Source organism: Antedon mediterranea, chromosome 9, assembly GCF_964355755.1.
Source record: "Antedon mediterranea chromosome 9, ecAntMedi1.1, whole genome shotgun sequence".
Taxonomy (NCBI): Eukaryota; Metazoa; Echinodermata; class Crinoidea; order Comatulida; family Antedonidae; genus Antedon; species Antedon mediterranea.
The window spans coordinates 3,421,852-3,445,263 of NC_092678.1; the positions used below are offsets into that span (position 1 = coordinate 3,421,852).

A 23,412-nucleotide genomic window follows, 5' to 3' on the forward strand; every position below is an offset into this window, starting at 1 on the left:
CTAGTCTTTGAGCTTGACGATACCTACTAATTACTTAGTACGTCTGGTGGTAAAAGACTACGCGGAAGTAACTTTAAGAAAACTTTACGGTCGAATAAGTTTTGTAAATAAACTTCGATCGAGAAAATCAACAATTGTATACTGGTGGTACGCCTTAGTTTGACCAGGTTTGACAGATGTTTAAGGTAAGTATAAGAATATAAAGTCTAAATAATAACTTAACAGACGAATGCTATATGTAAGTGTATATTTAAACTTAAAAAAATTAATTCATAGACCAAGATATTCATATACAGACCGACGATTTTCGGTCAAGAATTGAGGTAGGCTAGGGTAGCTGAATACAGATCACTCCGGCCGCGCTTCACTCCGGCCGCGCTTCAATCCGGCCGCGATTCATCCGGCCGCAACTATGGAGCGCCCATAGTCTTCAACCGAGACACGTTTTTTGTAGAGAATCAAAATAAACATTTGTAATCATATTCAGTATATTTTTTCTCTTTCAGGATCACAACAACATCGCAAGTGTTTTAAATTAGGTCTAATGCTAAAACAAAATAATTTATGTGTTTTATCCAATGTAATAGGCTAGTATATTAATTGTAATGTAATTAATTATGTAATTTATTGCAATGTACCCTATATGTCATATTATTTTTATCATATATAAATTAAAATATAAAATCATTGTAAATTGGACTGTACAAAAATGATATATTAATTCTTGATACAATTCCAGGTAACATTAATTAGACGGATATTTGATTATTTGAAATAAATTAATTAATATTGTAAATATTGTTATTAACTATAACAAACATCAATAGTAATTGATTATTTGAAATAAATTAATTAATATTTTACATATTGTTATTAATTATAATTAGTAAGTATGGGTACTGGCAAGATAAAGTGTTATAAAAATAAGGGTTTTAACTAATTTTTAATGTTAATAAATGTAAAGCTATAAAAATAAATGTACATAGAAAGAAATTAAATATTGTTATTCAAGCATTAATTAGACGGGTATTTGATTATTATTTTATTATTGAATTTAATTAAGTTAAGTTTAGTTTGAAAGAAAAAGCAGTTCCAACTTCTTTGATTGTTATTGTTAATGAAAAAAGTAAAATTGTTGCTAATAAATATTCAACTAGTTCCATTTAAATTCACCAAGAATTTGTTATAACACTGAACAGTATAGAAAACGTAGATATGGGCGCTCCATACTAACGGCCCCTTTGCACAGGAAGTCGAATTGAATAGCGGCCGGAGTGCATAACATCGCGCTAAACTGATACGGCGGCCGGAGTGAAGCGCGGCCGGAGTGATCGGCTACCGGCTAGCTTCACCATCATGTGCGACTCCTTCCTCCTCCATCACTACTAGTCCTAGTGGCACATTACCAGGGAGGTATAAAAATATTTTTATACCTCCCTGCTATTACCACTGTACTACAAAAAATACAATTCTGTGTGTAGGCTAGGTTGAGTAATACAATTTAGAATGCCCTCGTTTAACGTTTGACTTAAAAAATTAGTAAAATTCTATTTTATTATGAAAAATTCAACATCACTTTTTAAAATTATTTTTAAATGCTCGTTCTACGTTATTACTGTTAATGAAAAATTATTAGGGTTATTATGAATGTTGTTGCCAAGGTTACAAAAACTTTCTGCCAGCTACACTTCTGTTAAATGAATTAAATATCCAACAAAGTATTTCTTAACTGTTTTGTTGTCTCCAATTTTCATAAAAATTTCACAATTCTATTTAAATCTATTTGTTTTCAGAATATATCATGTGCCAAAGATTAAAGAGGATACATTTTATTTGATTAAAGACAGAATGGATCTATTAAGAACCACTTGTTTATATAAGCTAAGCTTTGCGTTACTAGTGTTATGGTTGCAGACACTATCCATACAAAGTGAGACTTTATCAGCCTACCTTTTAAATCAGTTCACGCCATCCTCTCCAGTCAGTTTGCAACATATCGCAATCCACAATCGCACACGAGATGTCTACGTTGCCGCAAACAACAAGGTGTTCAGATTGTCAGATGATCTTACGTTATTAAATAGCAATTCGACTTGTGATGAATCGGATGACTGCGTTAATGTCAACAAGGTTCTCGTTATCGATTATGAAAACGATAGATTGATAACATGTGGAGGGGGTAACATGGGAAAATGTGAAGCATGCAACTTAATTGATTTTCAATATTTGTTTACATCTGCCGAGCAAGTCGTTGGTACCGAAGATTTATCAGCTGTGGGATTTATAGCTCCGGCCCATTCCGGTAGCGCATTATACACAGCGTCGCGCGATGATGGTGATGAAACATTCTCTTTTATTTCACGAAGGGAGTTATCCGATCTTACACCTGTAACACCAAGAAATGAAAATAGAATGCAAGTAGCAAGTGGCTATTATTTAAATATGTTACAATATGTCTCTGGTTTTTCTTATGATGGATTCAGTTATTTCGTATCAAATAGACAAGATTCATTGATCACAGATGTTACATCTAGACTCAGTCGTGTTTGTGAAAGTGAAACAAACCTGTATACATTTTCAGAAGTTCATTTGAAATGCAATGGATATGAATATGTCCGAAGTGTGTCTGTTGGTACCATAGGAAAACACCTTTCAGAATCATTAGGCCTTCAAGTTGGAGATAATGTTCTATTTGGAATTTTTTCAAGGAGCTCTACTAGTTTAGAATCTGCTCTTTGTATTTTCAATTGGATTGATATTAACCAAGCATTTCGAAATGCCTTAAAAGGTTGCATTATACAGCCAAAGAATGATGATAATAAGTTACTGTATGCTAGTGGTTCTTTATGTACAGGTGGTGTAAGTATTTTTATTTTAAAGTTTTGAAATAACACAGAAAAATTAATATTAAAACAGTTGACTATGGTTTCCTGTTGGTTACTTAAGAAATATAAAAGTAGAGTTCCTGTGATCACACACAAAAATATTATCTTTTCTGATACAGTATTAAAATAAATTTGTTTTTTTATCAGGTTGAATCTTTGAGTGATGCTCAAATAGACCGTTACCAATGCGATTATGATTCTACATTTTATAAATACTCACAAGGCCTCATATCAGAAGCAGCTGCAGCTGATCCTGTATTACAGTTACCAAATCACAATCTCACAGCCATCACTACAGTAGTGGAACAGAACCACACGATAGCATTTCTAGGAACTGCCAGTGGAGAATTGCTAAAGGTAAGAACAAATGATGGTACGAAAAATATTGGCAACATCAAGGATGATAATAAATAAATATGCCAATCAAAATGAAATATTTCTAAATTAACAAGCTTATATTTTTAATGAACACGTACAGGCACAGATTGTTGACACTGCTACATCACGTGTATATGAAACCATTCCCTTGGATGATAAACCTGTGAAGCCTGACATAGTCATCAGCGACAACCTTGCGCATATTACAGTACTGACGGAACAAACGGTGAGAGTAAAGAATTAAACTGCATTGCTAATGAACATAAAAGGTAACGAACAAGTTACAAGGAATTGTTTATTGTATATAGGCGTACAGTACTGGCGAACTCAAAAGTAGCAGAAACAGTAAGGAAAGAACTTAGATTACGAACAAACAAAGGAAGAAATTATTAGTTAAGATTTTGAAAAAACTCAAGAATTAAGATGGCCTAATAAATTTTCTCAACTAATATACGTTACTCCACAGCACTATAAAAATCTTTAGCCTTGTACTATGTTTGACCTTAGTACTGAATATTTATTTGTTATTTTAGGTTTTAAAGTTACGTGTGGAGAATTGTTCTCAGTATACTACATGCGATGAGTGCATTGGACCAAATTCCGGCAGCGATGGTGACCCGTATTGCGGATGGTGTACTCTGGAAAAAAAGTAATAATTTTAGCACATAAGCTCATATTAACAATTTTGGATTGTGGAAACAAGATGGGGAGAATGATATTTTGTTGCAAATCAGAATAATTTTATGATCTCTTTCATAAAGTAGACAAGGGCGGCCCAATCAAAGCTTCACCCTCCACCCCTCTCCCCAGTAATAAAAACTATTTACATATTAACAATTTTGGATTGTGGAAACAAGATGAGGAGGATGATATTTTGTTGCAAATCAGAATAGTTTCATGATCTCTTTCATAAAGTAGACAAGGGCGGCCCAATCAAAGCTTCACCCTCCACCCCTCTCCCCAGTAATAAAAACTATTTAAATTGATATATTCATTTTCTTTACAATTATTTTCAGGTGTAGTCGCCAACAAGATTGCGCAACAACATGGCTTCCATACAACAACGCTGTTTGTGCTGAAATCTTATCCGTAGAGCCACCTGCTCTTCTTGACACACAAGCTAGCCAAACTGTAAGTGTCCAAAATACTACAAAGAATGCATACATGCATTAATGGAAAATATTGTTAAGCCTAATATTAATAAATCATGAACAATAAAGTGGTATCATATAGAATTTTTAATTTTTCGTAAGTCCAACCAGAGACTTGGAAAGTCTGTATTTTAACAACACAATGTACAGTATGCTTTCCAGTGCAATTGGATAAACCAATCTGTTGTATTATTTTTATCTTGATATTGTTTGACTAATCATTACATTATTCGTGTTCATGTTTGATTTTAGATAACTTTAGATATACAGGAACTTCCTCCACTTACTGATGGCTCAAGTTATAGATGTGATTTTGACAAGGGCGCGTTTGAGTCGGAACTCGTAGTTGGGACGACCACCACGTGTTTATCACCTTCATTAGATAAAATACCAAACATACCTACTGATGAAGGTAAAAAAAAAGATTTTTAAGTAAAAACACCATGCCGCAAAATATAATTTATTAAAGTTAACAAAATAAGTTCATATCATCATGATAGTTTGTTTGTATATATATTAGATTTTGTTTTGTGCCTATATTATTATAATATTTTACGTATGTTGACATGTTTCTATGACAATTCTATTTAGTTTTAAATACCTGTATAAATATTATTTATTAAAGATTGATATGAACCCACAAAAGACAAAAAAAAAGTAAAAAAATAACCTGTGCCTGATGAAATACCAAAAGGCAGGGTAATAATAATGAAATGCTATAATCGGGCCATTTTTTTGTAACAACCATAAACAAATAATCATTCTCACTGCACTTAATTACACATAATTCTGTACATGTCAACAGCAGACAATATTTAATGAAAAATAAAAGCCTATTTGTGTAATCCAATGAACAAACATAGCCAATTTTTAAAACTATTAATTTATTTTTAACAAATATATTTTTAAAATTTCAGAATTCATTACAATTGAACTTGCTGTATATTCTTCAGAAACGAGAATTAATTTTTTAGAAACCGAATTTGTGTATTACAATTGTGGTAGATTTTCGACGTAAGTACAACAACTCATGAGAAAAAAAGAAAAAAACAGGGATGGTGGGGGTAGGGACACACACCAGGTTAAGAGATTCAACCATATGATAGACACAATTTGTGAAATAGTATAACATAAAGAATTTAAGAGATATAAACAAATTGATTTAGTGTTAGTATGAATAGACAAATACAAATTTAGATTAGAATGAATAATTTATTGATAGTGAACAGGATATAAATCTGTATGGAGAAAGGATAAACAAACTCTATTGAAAAAGCCACAAAGGATTATGAGTAATGCTTTAATTGTTGGACTGATAGCAACAATTATAAGGAAACCATTCAATTGAAAACATGTAATTCAACTGTAAACTGCACAACTATCCTATTATTAAATGTCAATGATAAAGATCTCATGGCAAATTTTAGGTCCTGTCCTGTTTGTATTGTAATTTGCAAAATTATGAAGGGGGTCCCTGGGGCTGGCTTGGCCCAGGGGCTGGCTTGGCCCCGCCCCTTTGAGTCACGTATGATTGTTAGTATAAAAGGTAGCAAAATTGGTTTTTAAAGGTGGAATTTAAGTTTAAGAATGTAGAGAGTGTGTGTAAAACAAATAACTGAAACTAACATCCAGAAGTTGTTTAAAAGTGGCTGAAAACCACCCTATGTTTAAAAAACAATTTCTACTCAGATGGTAGACTGACCACTGCATTTATTATCATTAGACCTATACTTAAGATTTCTCACAATTATATTCACTAAAATATTTATTTCTGTTGCAGAAACAGATGTTAAGTAGGTTGATGCAGCAAAGTGATATTAAATTTTCAGGAAACTCTTCTATTTCATTATCATAATGATAAAAAGCATTTTTAATGTGCCATATATCCGATATAATTTCTCATATATAGTAGTACAGTGTAATAAAATAACATGTTAAATAGAACTGTAACTTCCTCATATTCTGCTTATATAAATAGGGTGATGATGATCTTTGAAATTCACCTCTATGACTTCACAATCATTTTTTAGTACCCATATGCTTCCTTGTTTGTATACAGTAATACTATTTCCTGGTAGTACTCCGACCAGTTTAATCCACTACTAACCGGGTCAAAAAATGGTATTCTAATACATTCAGTTCTAGAAAATTTTATTGGTGTATTTTATATGAAACTTTAAATTAAATGACAATTAAGTTTGGAATGATCGACATTAATGAGGTTTTGGATATTAATTAAGTTTCTGAATAATTGGATATTATTAATGCTCTATTGTATGGTTAGAATTACGCATAAAAAGAACAAAAAAAGGAAAATTCTGGAAAAAACAAACAAATATTGTTTACTTTACTGTCCTGTTTCTCAATTAATATATTATTATCCTCTTCCTTTATTTTTTCATTTCTTTCAAATTTAAATTCAAATTTATTTCCTTTCTTTTTTCTTATAAAATAAAATTATAATATTAATAGTATTGGCATTTTTACCATAGAAAGAAGAAGCTAGAAAAAGTACATATCAAGTCCATCCCTATAACATAACAATAGTTACAATATTGTAATAATAATAATTTTTTTTATTACTTTAGAATTTTATTAATCTTCTTTGTGATCTATTTGATATAGGCATCACCTCAGTAAAGCTATACATACAGGGTAGCTGTGAAGATAATCTAATTCAGCTTCAGGCTATTGTAGCACCTAACTACTCTAATTTTTCAATCTATATATTCAATAAATCATTGTATTTCATGGCTATAGAAAAAGAAAATCAAGTGCTTTTAGATTTTTTGTTTTAAAAAATGTATAAACTTTCCCGATACCACATTGCACAATATTTTTAATCACTACTTCCGTTTACTTTTAACGTCGTCACGTAGACTATTTATTTGTAATCTCTACAATAGAATTAGGATCTTTGTCATATGTTGTTGAACATTATTTCTCCATATGGTTCCTGGTTTAACACCATTTGTTTCAATATATTTAATCTTTTGTAGGTCATATAACTATGAGGAAACATTTAAACTTATATATTTCTGTTCATTACAAACTGCTTTTTTAAAATCATCTAGAATAGGCCTAATTATGTTATTCTAACTTAGTTTCGATATTTTTTAGAAGCGTCGATCCTCTCTTTTTTGTTATTAAGTTTTATTTTAAAATTATATAAACTTCTTTTTACTGTTTTATTCTAATTTAAAAAAAGATCAATAAAACTATTTTTCTCATGTTAAAACACTTTTTACACGAATTTATTTAACACATTTTTGTATTTTTAAAACACAGATGCTCTGAATGTGTTAAGGGGTGGGAAGCATGTAGATGGTGTGTTGAAGATAATGTGTGCACTGATGCGGAACAATGTAGCGACCCCGATACAACTTTATTTGTGAAACAGGTAAAGTGGTATAGGAATCATGACAAAATCAGAAATTGATGTTTGTAAATGTATATAAAATTAGTTATATCAAACCAATTACAAATTACGAAGTTTTTCATGAAAGGAGAAAAGAATTGTTAAGAAAGTACTTACCATCTATTTTCATAATTTGTAGTACCATTGATTTGATATAAAGAATTTTATACACATAAATTGATGTAGTGCCAAAGAAATATCACATTGGTGTGCTAATTTTCATGTTACCAATCGCTCCTTCCAGTATGCTCTTTCAAAATGATACAAAACATGCAAAAACACATCAGAAAGGGATCCTAAATGTAACGTTTGGTTCTTTTGATAAAATTGACCAATTATCAAGCCCCATCCATGTGTTTAACTTGTTTTGTTTTCAGCATACCTCTGTTAATTAAAGCATTTTTATTCAAGGAAATGTTTCATCATTAAGTTATCTGCCTGTATTTACAAAGAAGAATTTTACTCTAACGTGTCAATAACCTAAAACTTTTACAATAGGAGATTTTTTTTCCTTTGTAAAAAATTTATACAGTTTATGTGCACATGTTTCATGTGAATATTTCCCTTATTTAGAACTTGTTTGCATTACCACAAATAATTTGTTTAATACGGTTGTAAACATCCTATATTTTAAATTGCCTTTTGTTTTTTTATCTGTAGAATCAAACTGAATGCCCTCAGATAATTTCCGTTGGTGTCAGTGAATTGGTTCCTGTCAACTTCCTTAGGGAGATTGTCATTCCAACACGGAATGTACCACAAGGAAAGGTAGTGATATATTTCTTGCCAATTTCTAAAGTATGCAAAATTATTATCAAAAACATTTCTTAAGCTTTGTCTACAGTATCTCTATCACTAAACAAGTTTGACAATAAAAGTGTGATGTGCCCATATATGGCAGTGATATGATGTCATCGTGTTCATGAGCACATCAAATTTATTTGTCATATAAAGTTCGATTGTAGATAGAGCTTTACATTGTGTGTGTTTTGTAAAGAATGTGATTGTTTTCCCGATTCTGCACTTTTGCCCCTATTTCAAAATCTTATATCTGCCACTGATAACTCAGTTCGAACTGTAATAATAACAAATCAAATTAAACTGGTCATATTTAAATTTATTTCTAAATTTACTTCTAATATTTATATTTAATTCATGGCGGACATGTTTTTCTTTTGTTATTACATCTTGAGCTTCTTTCTGTTAATCTTATTTTATTACTAAATTGTGATGTCACTTTTGGATCTTTCTCAATCTGTTACTAATACTGTTTAAAATTCAAGAATGGTTATCTTTTGTAAAATAATACAAGTCTAACTCCAATAAAGAGGCAGAACACATCTATTTTCTTGCATAATGTCAATATAAAGTCAACTTAAAGCAAGTTTTTTTTCCTTAAATTTGACATCCTTAGTTGTACTATTTTAAGTTTTCTTTATGTGAGGAAAAATGTGATGTGCCCATATATAGACATGATGATGTCATATCACTACCATATTTTGGCATATCACTACCATATTTGGACACACGTTTTCTGTCAAAATATTTTTTTATAGTGTAGACAGAGCTTAACACACTAATTACTTATTTGTTAATGTTTCCCTCAGACTTATGAATGTATCTTTGAGATTGAAGGAAAAATTGAGTCAGTTTCAGCTACACTAGATGAAAGTAATATTACCTGTGGCGCGTTTAAGGTAAGAATTAACTACACAAACTCTTGCAAAACTATGTTTTTGATTCCTATTTACTATTGAATAAGATCAATTACAATCAAGCAGGTTTGGTATGTGTACGTGTGTGTACAATACATGCAAATTTGTATGTAATAATATGTACATTTCTTATTTATCCATCATTTCTTTTTATTAGATTTCCTTTCTTTGCTTTGATATTTACTCTGTTTTTTTCAATCCATTTGTCCTTAAGTTTAGGAAAATTTCACCCTTGTTCTACAGAGATATTGTAGGTAGATTGTAGACTATAGATGTTATTACCTATGTATGTATTTCTCATCTTAGTATAATTTCATCGCTGACGTTGACAAGATAAGTATCGAGATGCAAGTACAATGGAGTAGTAATGTCATTGACCAAGAATATGAATGTAAGTCAAACATTAAATGTGATTATTTCTTTTTGTCAAAATCTACAAAAAAAAAAATGTCTTTTAGAGTATCATACTTTATACATCCTGAAATCTTTTAACTCCCTCAACGTTTTGTTGTCTGTGAAACATGTTTATTTATAGGTAGACCAAACCCAGTACCATTTTTAATTGTGATCATGCAGGAAATTACCTCACGACGAAATCTTTTAACTCCCTCAACGTTTTGTTTTGAAATATGTTTATTTAATTTTTTAATTTAGTGGATTTGTACAAATGTTCAGTGAATCGACCTGACTGCAGCCGATGCATGTCAAAGGTTATCACTCCCTCGATGTATGAGTGTGTATGGTGCGATACTTCCTGTGCATACACTGGCACTTGTAACAATGCAGTTGATGTTTGCGGACCACCAGAAATAAGAAATGTAAGTTCCCAGTTACAAATTCAGAATGAATTAATCGCTACATATATCTTGGCTACTTTGGTAAATCCTTTAAAAGAACATAAATTTCATTTTAGTCTAAAGAATAGAGAGACTTATCCTATAAAAGCAGTAGTGTAACGGCTATGAGCGCTCACTGGCTAAACCCACCCAAGGGGCCCAGAGCATGAGCAGCCCAGTGTTGAAGGGCCCTTGCGTTGCACCACTTCCTATAAGATCTTATTGGAAGTGGAAGAGGTGCAGATTTAAGGTAGAATCTTCTTTTTTTCTGGTATTGTCTATAACTTGCTTATTTATATATGTATACAAAATTAATTATTGATCTGGGCATGTGCATTTTTTTGGCAGATCATACCACCAACTATTGCATTTGATGTAGGCATGGCAACGACCCATGATATAATCAAAGTGTCTGCATACAATCTTGGACTTAACGAAAGCAACGTTTTGAGCATCAATGTTAACGAAAAACCATGTGACATCATCAGTGGTTCTTTTAATTTATATGATCAAAGGTATTATACATGAACTAATAAGTTTATATTGCACTAGAATATACCACAGTGCAATGTTGCACTTGTAATAGAGTATCCCACAATGCAATGTTGCCCTTGTAATAGAGTATCCCACAATGCATGGTTGCACTTGTAATAGAATATCCCACAATGTAATGTTTGAAAAAGAGTATCCCACAATGCAATGTACATGATAGACATCTGCAATAAGCTTTTGCTCACTGTATAGATTGCAAATAAGATAGTTATTGTATTTTTTCTCTCTAGTATAATGTGCGAGGCACCCAAATGCACAATTGACGAATGTACAGATGTTGGAGTGGTAATTATCTCTGAAGCGGGCAACAGCACTATCTCCAATAAGTTGTCTTACCAGGTAGATTAAAAAAAATTTTCAGTGATGTATCTACAGTAATACTGTTTTACATACAGTTCCGATAATGGAAATAGTGTATGGTACCTATGTATAAATGCTATTTACACATTTCCAAAGAGTGAAAGTTAATTGAGTACGAACAGATGCCTTCAGAAACATTTGTGACTAAAACACAGGTTGGAATAGCTTCTGGTACTATCCCAAAGGCATGCTGTCACACATCAATATTGTAAAACTATGTGCCATGTAGTAGTTTTAATCAGTCTTTAAATTTAATTTTCATTTACAGAACCCAGAAATAACCAATTTCACACCAGAACTTGGAATACAAGCAGGAGGAACCACTGTTAACATTAATGGAAAACTATTAGGAACAGGTTCACATAGAAGTGTCAAAATAGGGGAAGCCGACTGTATTATTACTAGGTTTGTATACAATTATAGAGTCTAAGTGAAAGCTACACTAGCTTGACAAAGACAAACATTTTTTTTCTCACATAAAGTTTCATAGTGTAGACAGGGCTTTACTGAGATTTACATCAGGATTGTCAGTGGTGCAGGTTTAAGAAATCATTCATTCATTCATTCTCATAAGCTTAAGTTCATTCACTATATACAAAACCACAACTGACAAAGTTGATCAGCTGTACAAAAAAAATTGAAAGTAATAAGTTTACCTATTATTATTGTTATTACAAATACATTTCTTAATTGTTTTTAGTGAGACTGATACAACCATTATTTGTAGTACTACTGAATCTGCTAGTGAAGGGAGAGCCAATGTTACTGTATACTTTGGAAACACAACCAGGAAATCCTCTAAAATGTTTAATATTACCGCCAATCCAATGGTTACTCTCGGTCTTTCAAAAAAAAGTATATGCTCGTAAGTAACAGTTTTAGTAATATGAAACTAATGTTTGCATTGGTAGTATTCTTGTGTTATAATTATCTTGTTAAAATGTATCTAACGAAATTTGAATTGTTATATGTGCAGAACTACCAATTCCCCCTCTGAACCAAAGTGCATTGCTTTTACTTATATTTTATTCAAAGCTTTGATTATTACTTTGGTTTGTTTATAGTGGTGGCTTAGAAGTTACAATAATAGGAGAAAATTTTGATGCAGTCCAGGATGTAACTATGGTAATTCTACAAAATATTACTGAGGTAGGATACTAATAAATTTATATTTAATACTTATGAAGAAAAGGAAATAAAGTTGCACCCACCTTTCATATTAAACACATTGAATAAACTCTAAAGAAACACCCAGAGCTCTACTATAGTACCATTCACAACGTTGACTAGAAAACCCCAGAGAGATCCAATTCATATCAATTCTGCAACACCAGAGCTGTGCAAAAAAACTTAAATATTACCTATCTATTGCTGTGGATGGTAAATATCAATAAATGTTCTGCTGAGGGTGGTGTCCTGGTCCTCAACAACACTGGTATTTAGAGTTAGTTTCGTTTCACCGTTGCATCCCAGTAAGTAAGTAAGTAAGTAAGCAGGTGTGTCCTTGGTGCGTTTCTTGGGCTGAGTGTATCCTGGTGTTCAACCGCAGTGTTTTGAATTCCATAATTACAAGATGCATATTAAGATAATGAATAATATCTAAACATTTTTCCAGAATTGCACGATTGAACAAAATGTAGTTGTAGTTTGTAAGACGCCACGACTACCTAGTAGACATTGTCCAACCAGTTGTGATGAAGATGAAGCCTTTAATGCTGATATGCAAGTGTTCTTCGATGGTTACGTATACAACATGAGTACGTTCAAGTATGTATTGGATCCAATATATTTTACATTTGATGAGTCTGAGCATTATGATGACGTCAATGATGGAACTTTGCAACTTTTGTCAAATACACTGAGTTTAAAGGTATGTTTGAAAGCTTTTTTTAGCGTTACATATTTTATTGTTTGATAAAGGTCAGGTGAAGAAAGTCAAGTAGTATTGCTCAACCAGACATGAAAAGTCATAACACACAAACTAATTAAAATTTAAAAAATGTAATTATTCAAGCCTCACAGGGCAGCTTTGTATTATGCTTCCAGGAGCGGATCCAAAGGAATAGTCCTGGGATTGCATTCTCCCCCTCTGACAGCTAAAATTACATTAAGAACTACTTTTTGATATTAATATAGTATTAAGAAAATCCTGGATCTGCCCCTGGCATCTACACATAATTGAATTATTTATAAGTGTATTCTTTTAACTATTCAGAATATTTGATATTTTTATTTTATTTTATATCTTTTAGGGAAAAAATCTGAAATGTGCAGGAAATGTTGAAAATGATGTTGAGGTTAAGGTTGGAGGTGAAATTTGTAAAGTTGTGTCACTGACTGAAATAATGCTGTCATGTACAATAATTCAAAGCTCATTTTCAAATGAGTTAGCAACTGTAAGTAAACATCAAGAATTAAACAACGACAACGACAGCAACAATTCTTTCACTCTCTAGTTGGGTGTGCTCAATATTTCGAATCCTAAAACTTTATGTCAAGGCAGACGAGGCAGTTAGCTTGTTTGGGATTTTTAATTTTCACACAACTTGTATAATTTATATTAACAACGATATTTAAAACATCTTTGCTTCATCTATTTTTTACCTCTCGCTCAGCCATAATGTCCATGTATATAAATATAGAATCCACACTAGATAATCGTTTTTGAGGAATAACTCTTGACCATGTTTTGTACTTAATTAATTAATGCTTGATACAGGTTACACAAGGAAATTACTATGTTGAACTTGGAAAAGTCAGTCTTAAAACTACCGAAATTTGGATTGAGCTCGGAGCTTGCCTTGGAACACTAGTTGTTCTTGTTGTAATAGTTATCTGTGTGTTAAAGAAACGTGAAAATAAGGCTAAAGAAGGTCACAAAAAAGTACTCTTAGAAATGGACAATATGGTAGAGGCTGTGCAAAGTCAAGCTCATGAAGGTAATCATTTAAATGGTCTTCAATGCCAAATTGGTTCTAAATTTATACCTCAACACAGTCAAAACTATTTATATTAGCTTTTTCTTGTTCGTGAGTTTTCCATCAAAAAGTGATGTGGGGAGGCATGTCTGTACCAGTGGTATAAACCACAATATTTGTTATATTGCATGTCATTTATTTAAACAAATAAATAAACATCATTTTAAGTTTGACAGCTCAATTAATTGATTGATTGATTGACATTATGGTTCATCATGTGACTGATTGATTTACAGCTATTGCAGAAATGGCTCTGAACCTAGATGACCTGGAACAAGATCTTGATGGGCATGGCATGCCTTTCAGAGGACCAAAGGAGTATGCAATGATTATGATGTTCTCGGCCTACGATGCTAGACCAACACAATTTGTAAGTGTCGATTTTTTTAATATTATGAAATGCCAAAAACGGTTCCTTTACATTATCCAGTTTGAGAGAACGAGGTTCACTTCTTGGTTTGTTTAAGCTCATCAGCAAACTCAGCAAGTTCTGAACTTAACCTAATGTCCTATCGTTTACATTGTAATTTACAACAATTAGAGACTTTTTCGATCCACATCTATGTGTTCATTTATAGGTCTGTATGACAATTAGAAATTTCTAAATAATTAAAATACATTAGCAATCAACATAATATTTTTGTCTTTTTTTGTAGGATGCCAATGAACACATCGGGGATGGTCTGACAGAATTTTCAAGACTTCTTATGAACAGAGACTTCTTGCTTACGTTTGTTGAAGTTATTAACAATAGCAACAAGTTTAGTGTCAGAGAAAAGTAAGTTAAATCAACTGTGTTACAATATAGTGAGTTTTTATTGGCCTAACCTGGTCTAAATATGATGCAAGGTTGAGTGAGATACAATGCATGACAAGTGACTACATAGTGAAAAATTAGTAGCTGATTTTAATATAGAAAACTATGATTTGTTTTGTTGCAGATCAAATTTTGCCTCGTTGCTGGCAATTGAGATGGTGGTTGAGGACAAACTAAATTATCTCACCAGGTAAGTATATACATTTACCTTATGCCACTTCTTTAGACTGCTAAAATCAGGAAAAAAAAAGCAAAAGAAAACCAGATCAAAGAAAATGGAAATTATGTGGAATATTGGGAGTGTTTTAACTGGAAGTTTTTTAACACCTTATATTAAAATAGGCCTACTTGCAAATGCCCAACTGTAAAATGTTTAGAGGTGATGTCCGATTAAATTTTCAAATGGTAATTAAAAGGGTCTTCTTCAAGTTATACACTGTCCGATAGTATACAAATAATGAATGTTTATGAGTGCAATGGTACAAATAATGGCACGAGGTGAATGATGAAAGGTTATATCAACGAGGCAAAGCCGAGTTGATATAACCTTTCATCATTCACCAAGTGCCATTATTTGTACCATTACACGAATACAAAACATTCATTATTTGTTTTATATAACATCTAGACGTTTTTTTTTCGTACACAAAAATGTTTCAAAAAGTACTATTTAACGATCGTTGAATAGTGCGTACTATTGCACGCCATGTGACCCACATTCGTCCAATCAAATGACAGGAATTTATATAGGTGTTATATAAAATGACATATTTATTATGAATTTTCAGCATTTTAGAGGCTCTAGTCAGACGCCATATTGAGCACATGGTTACAGAAAGGAAGGCTAAGCAAGTACTAAGAAGGTATTGTAACAAAACATTTGTTTGTATGGAGAATGCTTGTGAAAGTCAACATCTATTGATTCTTCACTGAAACTGAAAATAGTAAAAAGCATTGACGAATTGAAAATAGGAAATTTATCTTGGAGGTCAAGTAGTGACATTAACAATCACTGTATGTGATTAGAGTGTTGAAAAAACAAGTTTTAATGGTAACTTGTAATTTTCTTTCTTTCTTCAGAAATGAAGGTGTCACCGAAAAGCTTCTTTCTAACTGGGTGTGTCTTTGTATGTATTCTCACCTACAGGTAAACTTTCTTAATTTTTACTTAAATTGATAAGTGTGTTCTTAATATTAAATATATGTGCTAAATAAGTGTTTCCATTTATACTATATAACATGACTTTATGGAACTAGTATAGCATTTGTTTACTATGTAACTTTTTACCATTCATTCGGAAAAAAATCAATTTCAATAACAATATACAAAAAAATATTACCAGCATTACACAAAAAATAGAAACATGGGATAAAAAAATAAAAAAATATATATTAACTATTCATAATATACCTCTTTAGGAGCATAATGCCCGCCCTCTATACCTGATGTACCAAGCTATTCGATGTTACGTAAACAAAGGTGCTGTCGACGCCATCACACACCACTCGCAGCATTCGCTGAGCTTGAACACACTCCTCAGTGTCAAATCCCTTTACGAGGAAATTGTAAGTTATTAAAGGATACTTTTTAATAATACGGGTGATGTCTACACTATCAGACTAGTAATATGGTATTGATATGATGTCATCATCTCCATATATGGGCACGTCACATTTTTTTTGATAGTGTAGACAGAGCTTTAGATATCTATCAACGGTCTTCACCAGTGTACACCCAATTTAGTAATATTCAACCATTATTATTAATAGACACATGCCACTGTCTTAGTAACAAAATAAATGTATTTGTATGTTCTATGTTTAGACACTAGAGGTAATTAACTCTGAAGATGGTAGTACCTTACGAGTTAAAGTTCTGAGTTGTGACACCATCAACCAGGCAAAAGAAAAGATTTTGGATGCATTGTTTAAGAATAAACCGTATTCTAAAAGAAGGCCAGCCAGAGATGTTGATTTAGGTAAGTAACTGTATAACATTAAAAATAACTAGAATTTAATTCGTCACTTTGACGAATTATAGGTGATCATTTTTATCATTTTAATGAAATTAACATTTTTTAAACTTGCATGTACGTTAACATACGATCGTAAAAAGTTGATGTACGCCATCCTATGACATGATGCATATACACTTATAGTGCTGAGTTGTACCTATTATGTGTCATATACAATATGTACAGTATATACTGTATATCTCTATACAGTGTAGCATAGGTGAAATCACGGGACCCACATCGTGTTCTAATTTTTTGGTATGATAGAATTATCAAAATAAACTTGAAGATGACAACTTCGAAAGATAATGAATTGAGCAAATAAATATAAGGATTGGAAGAGAATTTGACACGTAGAAGCGCAAAGCGCGCGCTTTGAAATTTGTATAACTTTGACTAAAGAAATTTAAAAACTACTTTTTAACTTCAACTGGCCATATGATAACATCACATCATCCGATAGGCTTAATTTTAGTTCACTAGGCTAAACTAATAATAGTCAAATCTTTCATTTACTCGCCCCCCTCTCCAGAGAATTTTGTTTTCCAATGAAATTGTTCTGAAGCTTTTTGAATTCATTCATTCAATCCATGATATCAACCATTTGCATCTTAGACTGGCAACATGGAGCTGCAGGTCATTTGGTTCTACGAGATTTGGATAACACGTCAAAGGTCAACGGAAACAAAAAACAACTAAACACCTTGGAACACTTTAAAGTAAGTTTCCATTATATCATACTCAAATTTGGACAAAATATTCTTATTAAACAAAATGTAATACTGCTCTTACATAAACTAAACGGGCAATATCTATGGTGGGCAAAATGTGCCAAAAATAGGTTAAGAATATAAAATATATTTATGTAATATTACTTTTTGTTTTATAGATAAAGAGTGGATACAGAATTGCCCTTGTGCCAAAACAGAAAGAAGCAAATGTTAGAATTAGTCAAGACATTAGTGGCTTAAATGGTATTTATTCATAATAAGTTGCAAGTCAAATGTATTCATTTTAAATCAAATTATGTTAAAATTTAATTTTGTTTTTCTTACAGGCCTAGAAAATTTAGCATTTAATGGCGGAGCCTTTGACCCAGAGTCTGTCATCTATGCTGATGAAATTGATTTGGAACTTGGATCTGCCGTTTACCATTTGGTTAGTTGAATCATTTGTTTTGCCTAAAAAGAAGAAGAATATTGTTGTATGTGTCGTCCGCACTTGTAGGCTGCTGGTCGTGGGTTACTCCCCACATTTACCCATTTAATGGCGTTAGTTTATACTAGAGACGCTTCCTGTCTTGCGCAGTAACACCCCAGAAAAAGGAAATTAAAAGAACATTTTTACAAATTATTAAATTGTAGAATTAGAATTCCTTGCCACGGTCCTGTGCTTAAATTCTCTGATATACATTTTAAAACAAATAAATGTAGAATTAAAAATATAAATAAATATATTTACAGGTTGATGAACCGGAAGAAAATGCTGGTGGTAAAGTTAAACAGAAGAAGAGGAAAATAGATGAATTGTCTTTCCCCAGAGTGCTTTCAACAAAGGTAAGCAGGCAGAGCCAAAACCAGGGTGTTGGAAAAGTGGAGGTTAAGCAAGTGGTATGGGAAGGGAGGAGGGGGTAGCAAAGCCTATGGTATGTAGGTTTGAGCACTAAAAGTTAATGATGATCACAGGTACTGAATCACAACTGTTCTTTCCCTAATTTCTTTGGTCCAAATGGTAAGTAAAAGTTAGTAAAAGTGTCTAATACATTTGTACTGTTTTTAGCAAACCATCCTTGAGTATGTACAAACGATGTTCCAGTCCATACTACAGCCAGCATCAGACAGCCACAGTCTGCCATTGGCAATTCAATACATGTTTGACCTGTTAGACCGTGAGCAGAGGAAGCATAAAGTTGGCCAAGATGTTCTGAAAGCCTGGAAAAATCAAAGGTATATTTGCATGTTTATTAAGTAAGCAATTTACCTTTAGGACGCACATTATTGTTTAGTAGCCATATACTATTCAATCCTAATACTAATTATAGTATATTATATAATAATCTATTCAATCAATTCATTCTTGAATGGTTTAGGCCTTGGCCTAGCCTCTTGTTAAAAGTAGGAGTGTTATAAATTGAATAATAATAAATGAATATTTTATATTCGTGCAATGGGGCAAATAATTTCATTCAGTGAAAGATGAAACCATTCATCTTTCACATCATGAAATTATTTGCCCCATTGCACTCATAAACATTAAATGTTTGTATAATATTGTCTTCTAATTCCACAGTTTATGCGAACGGTTTTGGGTTACAGTTATCAACAACCCTGAAAATCTATTTGACATTCCAAAGACCCATCAAGTTAAGGATGCCCTCTCTGTCATCTCTAATGCATTCACAGATTCATGTTCCACAAACCAGCTACACTATTCTAAGGTTTGAACATTTTTATTTAATGGTAACAAATATTTGGGGTTTAATGGTATGGCACCCACCCTGCCAGAGAGAGGTTAAAGGTTCAACTCCTGTCACATGACCTATACTTATGAATTTGAATGTTTTGTTTAAAATGTAGCAGGGTTTTCATTGTGTGTGCTTATGTATAAAAATATTACAAGACATAATGAATATATAAGTTAAAGTAAATATTTTCTATCTCTCAACCAGCATACGGATGCACATCGATTGCTCTTTGCCAAAGAGATTCCAACATATCGCAATCTTGTGGATTCCTTCTACAAGAGTATTCAGAATATGCGGGAATTGGATCACATGGAGATGGAAAGACAAATGAAAGAAACATCAAACGTAAGATTCAATATCAATTGAAACAATTTTTAAAGGATAAACAACTTCAACTGGAAAAATTAACTTAAAAAACACACATTTTTATTTTAAAGATGTAGTGTCCCCAAAAACATGAAAAATGAAGATTAATAAAATCAGACTTTGAAGAGGTTATTTTGTAATTTTATAAGGTTTATCATTTCCATAGAAACAAAAACAACAATAAAAAAGACAAAATAAATTGTTAACTTCAACCAAAATCACATTTGCTGGCAACCAATTTACTATTTTTTTGTTTTAAATTACATTGTTTTCAGGTAAATATTTTTTTTAAAACCAATTTTTGTCAAAGTGTGTAACAATTATGTGACAATAAAATAGCATATTCAATAACAATTTTTAAAGAATTATATTTTTTCAGGAGGACAATACATTTTTAACATTTTCTGCTTGTTTTTCCTTTGTAGAAATTTCAAAGTATCTTTAGTAAAAAGAGTATACTGGACCATTTGTATTCTTATGCTAAGAGTTGCAATACAGAGGTGAGTATAAAGACATTTACTTATTACTTTGTTGTGACACAAAGATGACCCCTGACACAAAGGTGACCCCTGAATAGGTGTTTTTCTGTATTACATATGTACAGTACAAGCTTACAATAAGAAATAAGAACATTGCATTCAAATTCGGTGACTAATTAATATTATGATTTGTTTTCAGTTAAGTAAGGCTGTGGAAAATGATGACTCGTGCAGTAGAAGTCGGATCGGGTTCAGACTGGAGCAAATTCCTTCTATGATGGGTACATAATGCTCTACAATGTTGGAATTGTTGCAAAAGGTATCACAATGCATAGTAGTTTTTGAGCATGTGCAGATATTTAATTATGCTTTTATAAAAGTTTAAAATAAAATTTGTATATGTGCTTAATATTGCAGTGGTAAATAAGAAATAATAATCATGGTAAAGTTGATACAAACCAAGAAAGAATTAGCACTTTTGAATAAAGATTTACAAAATAAACTAAATGCATAAGCAGTGTACGTTTATAGAATCAAGCAGGTTAATCAATAGATTTAAAAACACATTTTTAAATACTGCCAGAATTATTACATAAATTTATGTAAATTTGTTCAACAAAGTTTAAAATAAAATATTAGATAGTTATAGAATATTTCTTTATTAAAGTTAATATTACCATGAAAATATTCATCCATGTAAGGAATTCATCCACTGTAAAATATTCATCCACTGTAAAATATTCATCCACTGTATAGATACACTATAAAGGTGTATGAAAAATAGTTCTAATTACTAAATCATAGACATTGGTCTGCGAGTGACAAATAACTCTATTAAAGTGAATGAAATTGTATTGTTATGAACGTATATCTTTATAATGGAGAAGAAAATGCCAAAAAAGTCAAAAAAGTGTATTCTATGCATTCCAGAACAATAATGTAAATAAGCTATACAATGTTACAATGGATTTGGTGTAGACTAAATTAAAACATGACCACTATAAACAGTTTTTATTACATTCCAACGAACTTAAAATATATTAATGAAAGATAAAGAAAGAGTGACCAGATGATCGGAATTTATTCAATTCACAATTCTGCTGCGCATGCCCATTTTTTAAGCTAATTTTTGCATTTATAAGTGGATTTTTTAAACTGTTAAGCACATACAGTTTTTGTTTATTTTTTAACCTAATAAACCTTTTTGACCAGTATACAGTTTTGGAGAATCTATAATGTTCATTTTATTAGTAATAGTTTGTTTTATATTTTTATGTTGACATAATTTAACTAAATATATCTTTATAAATTATATGTAAACTATTTTTATACGTTGTCATAAGCAAGATAGGTTTGGTTTGATTTTTATTTTTCTAAATGCCTATTATAAAGATTGTATATAAAACAAGATTTAGTCATGCGTGTTCCAAAAGATGCCATTTATAAAGATTGTATAATAATGGTATTTGTAGAGTCCATTATCCATCATGAAATATTATATTAACAATTTTATATATTTTATGATGATTTTTATATATTTTATCTAACTTGCAAAATAAAGTTAATATTAAATAAGTAAATTTTGAGTTTCAGAACTTTATTTCACAATTATGCCCTCCCTCGGTCCCCTCCCCCTTCCCCTAATTAAAAATCCTGGATCCAATAACATTGATAGTTTTGTAAGACAGGGAACACTGCTCTTAATTAATCTCAATTTACTGTAATGGTAAAAAATATTTTCTTAGATAACAGCCAACCAAAAGAAGATTTCAAGCGAAAAATCACATCTAAATAACAGTTAAGCGTGTAGGTGTTTCTTTGTTAAAAGACATGCCTCCTAAAATCGCGATGCCAAATGAAAATAAAACGAAAGAATGAATCCAATTAAAAAGATGCACCGTCACTCCTGAGTTTGAAAACAATTGTAAACGATAATAATAAGATATCGAATAAAACATAACATGTTAGATTCACACGCCTACGTAAACTGGACATATCTTATTATTCATACAGTATATTTAAAGATACGTTCACACTGAGCATGATTAATTCGGGATAGGTACATTTTGTACACAATCCGGGATGAATAAGTGTGAACTGTTCTAAAATTTGACGATTTTGATTGAAATCTGAGCTTATAGTGTGAACATACTGTAGTTTAAAATCCAAGACAGGAAAGCTTGGAACATATATTTTTTTTTTTTTGACAGGTAAAAATAAAAGAATATTTGTTTGACTGACAGTCAGCCTCTTCCTATTGGAATTACTGTACTATTACTATACAACATTCCTAACGCTTGGTTCTCACTAGAACGTAACGTAACGCAACCTACGCAACGTAAGAAAATGCCCTTTAAATAGGGCCTACTTGTGTTTGCCCCCGCTTGCGTGAAATCAAACCGATGTTTGCAGAACTGTTGCGTCGTCGGTTCACATTTGTCTAAAGCTTGGTTCCCACTAGAACGTAACGCAAGGACGTAAACGCAACGCAAGCGTTTTAACCAATGACAAGCGAAGTTATAGACAGTTAGCAATCACAAGCGAATAAGCCATCGCTTGTGATTGGTCAATTCACTTGCGTTGCGTTACGTCCTTGCGTTGCGTCGCTAGTGGGAACCACGCTTACGCAACACAGCACTTTGCGTCAATACGTTAATATTGCGTTGCGTCGCTAGTGAGAACCATGCTTAAATAAACGTGGTTGTTTTCTTTCATCAGGCCCGAAAGACAACATTTATATAACGATCATTGTCAAATTATCCGAAAAAATTTCTTTCAAAGAATCAAACGATGTAAGATTTGAGAAAACAGGTACTATGTTTATGTAGTCATAATTCTCATAGTGGTTAAGAGGTAGGCCTATTCTTTACACATGGTGGCCCAATTGATTAATACTTTATTATACTAGGGCTTAACATCAAATAAAAAAGCATTTGTAATATAAAGAACTTTATGATACTTTTACAATTTATCAAAATTGTTTATATCTTATACGAGG

The 23,412-nt window shown here is 31.8% G+C and overlaps 1 protein-coding gene across 1 annotated transcript; it reads left to right on the forward strand.

The window, feature by feature from the left end:
• Positions 1-151: 151 nt before the first annotated feature.
• On the forward strand, positions 152-21,628 carry LOC140058652 (plexin-A2-like). The gene is made up of 37 exons (XM_072104344.1): positions 152-185; positions 1,794-2,859; positions 3,033-3,242; positions 3,364-3,489; positions 3,797-3,912; positions 4,280-4,394; positions 4,667-4,826; positions 5,332-5,428; positions 7,703-7,814; positions 8,493-8,600; positions 9,440-9,529; positions 9,854-9,938; positions 10,202-10,365; positions 10,732-10,898; positions 11,166-11,274; positions 11,564-11,700; positions 11,996-12,160; positions 12,360-12,444; positions 12,911-13,165; positions 13,548-13,691; positions 14,015-14,234; positions 14,510-14,643; positions 14,930-15,051; positions 15,215-15,280; positions 15,879-15,953; positions 16,171-16,237; positions 16,510-16,656; positions 16,916-17,069; positions 17,721-17,824; positions 17,995-18,079; positions 18,163-18,263; positions 18,569-18,661; positions 18,885-19,051; positions 19,395-19,542; positions 19,774-19,914; positions 20,361-20,435; positions 20,614-21,628. Exons 2-37 carry the CDS (start codon positions 1,849-1,851, stop codon positions 20,701-20,703), a joined length of 5,445 nt encoding a protein of 1,814 aa, XP_071960445.1. The 5' UTR covers positions 152-185; positions 1,794-1,848; the 3' UTR covers positions 20,704-21,628.
• Positions 21,629-23,412: the final 1,784 nt, after the last annotated feature.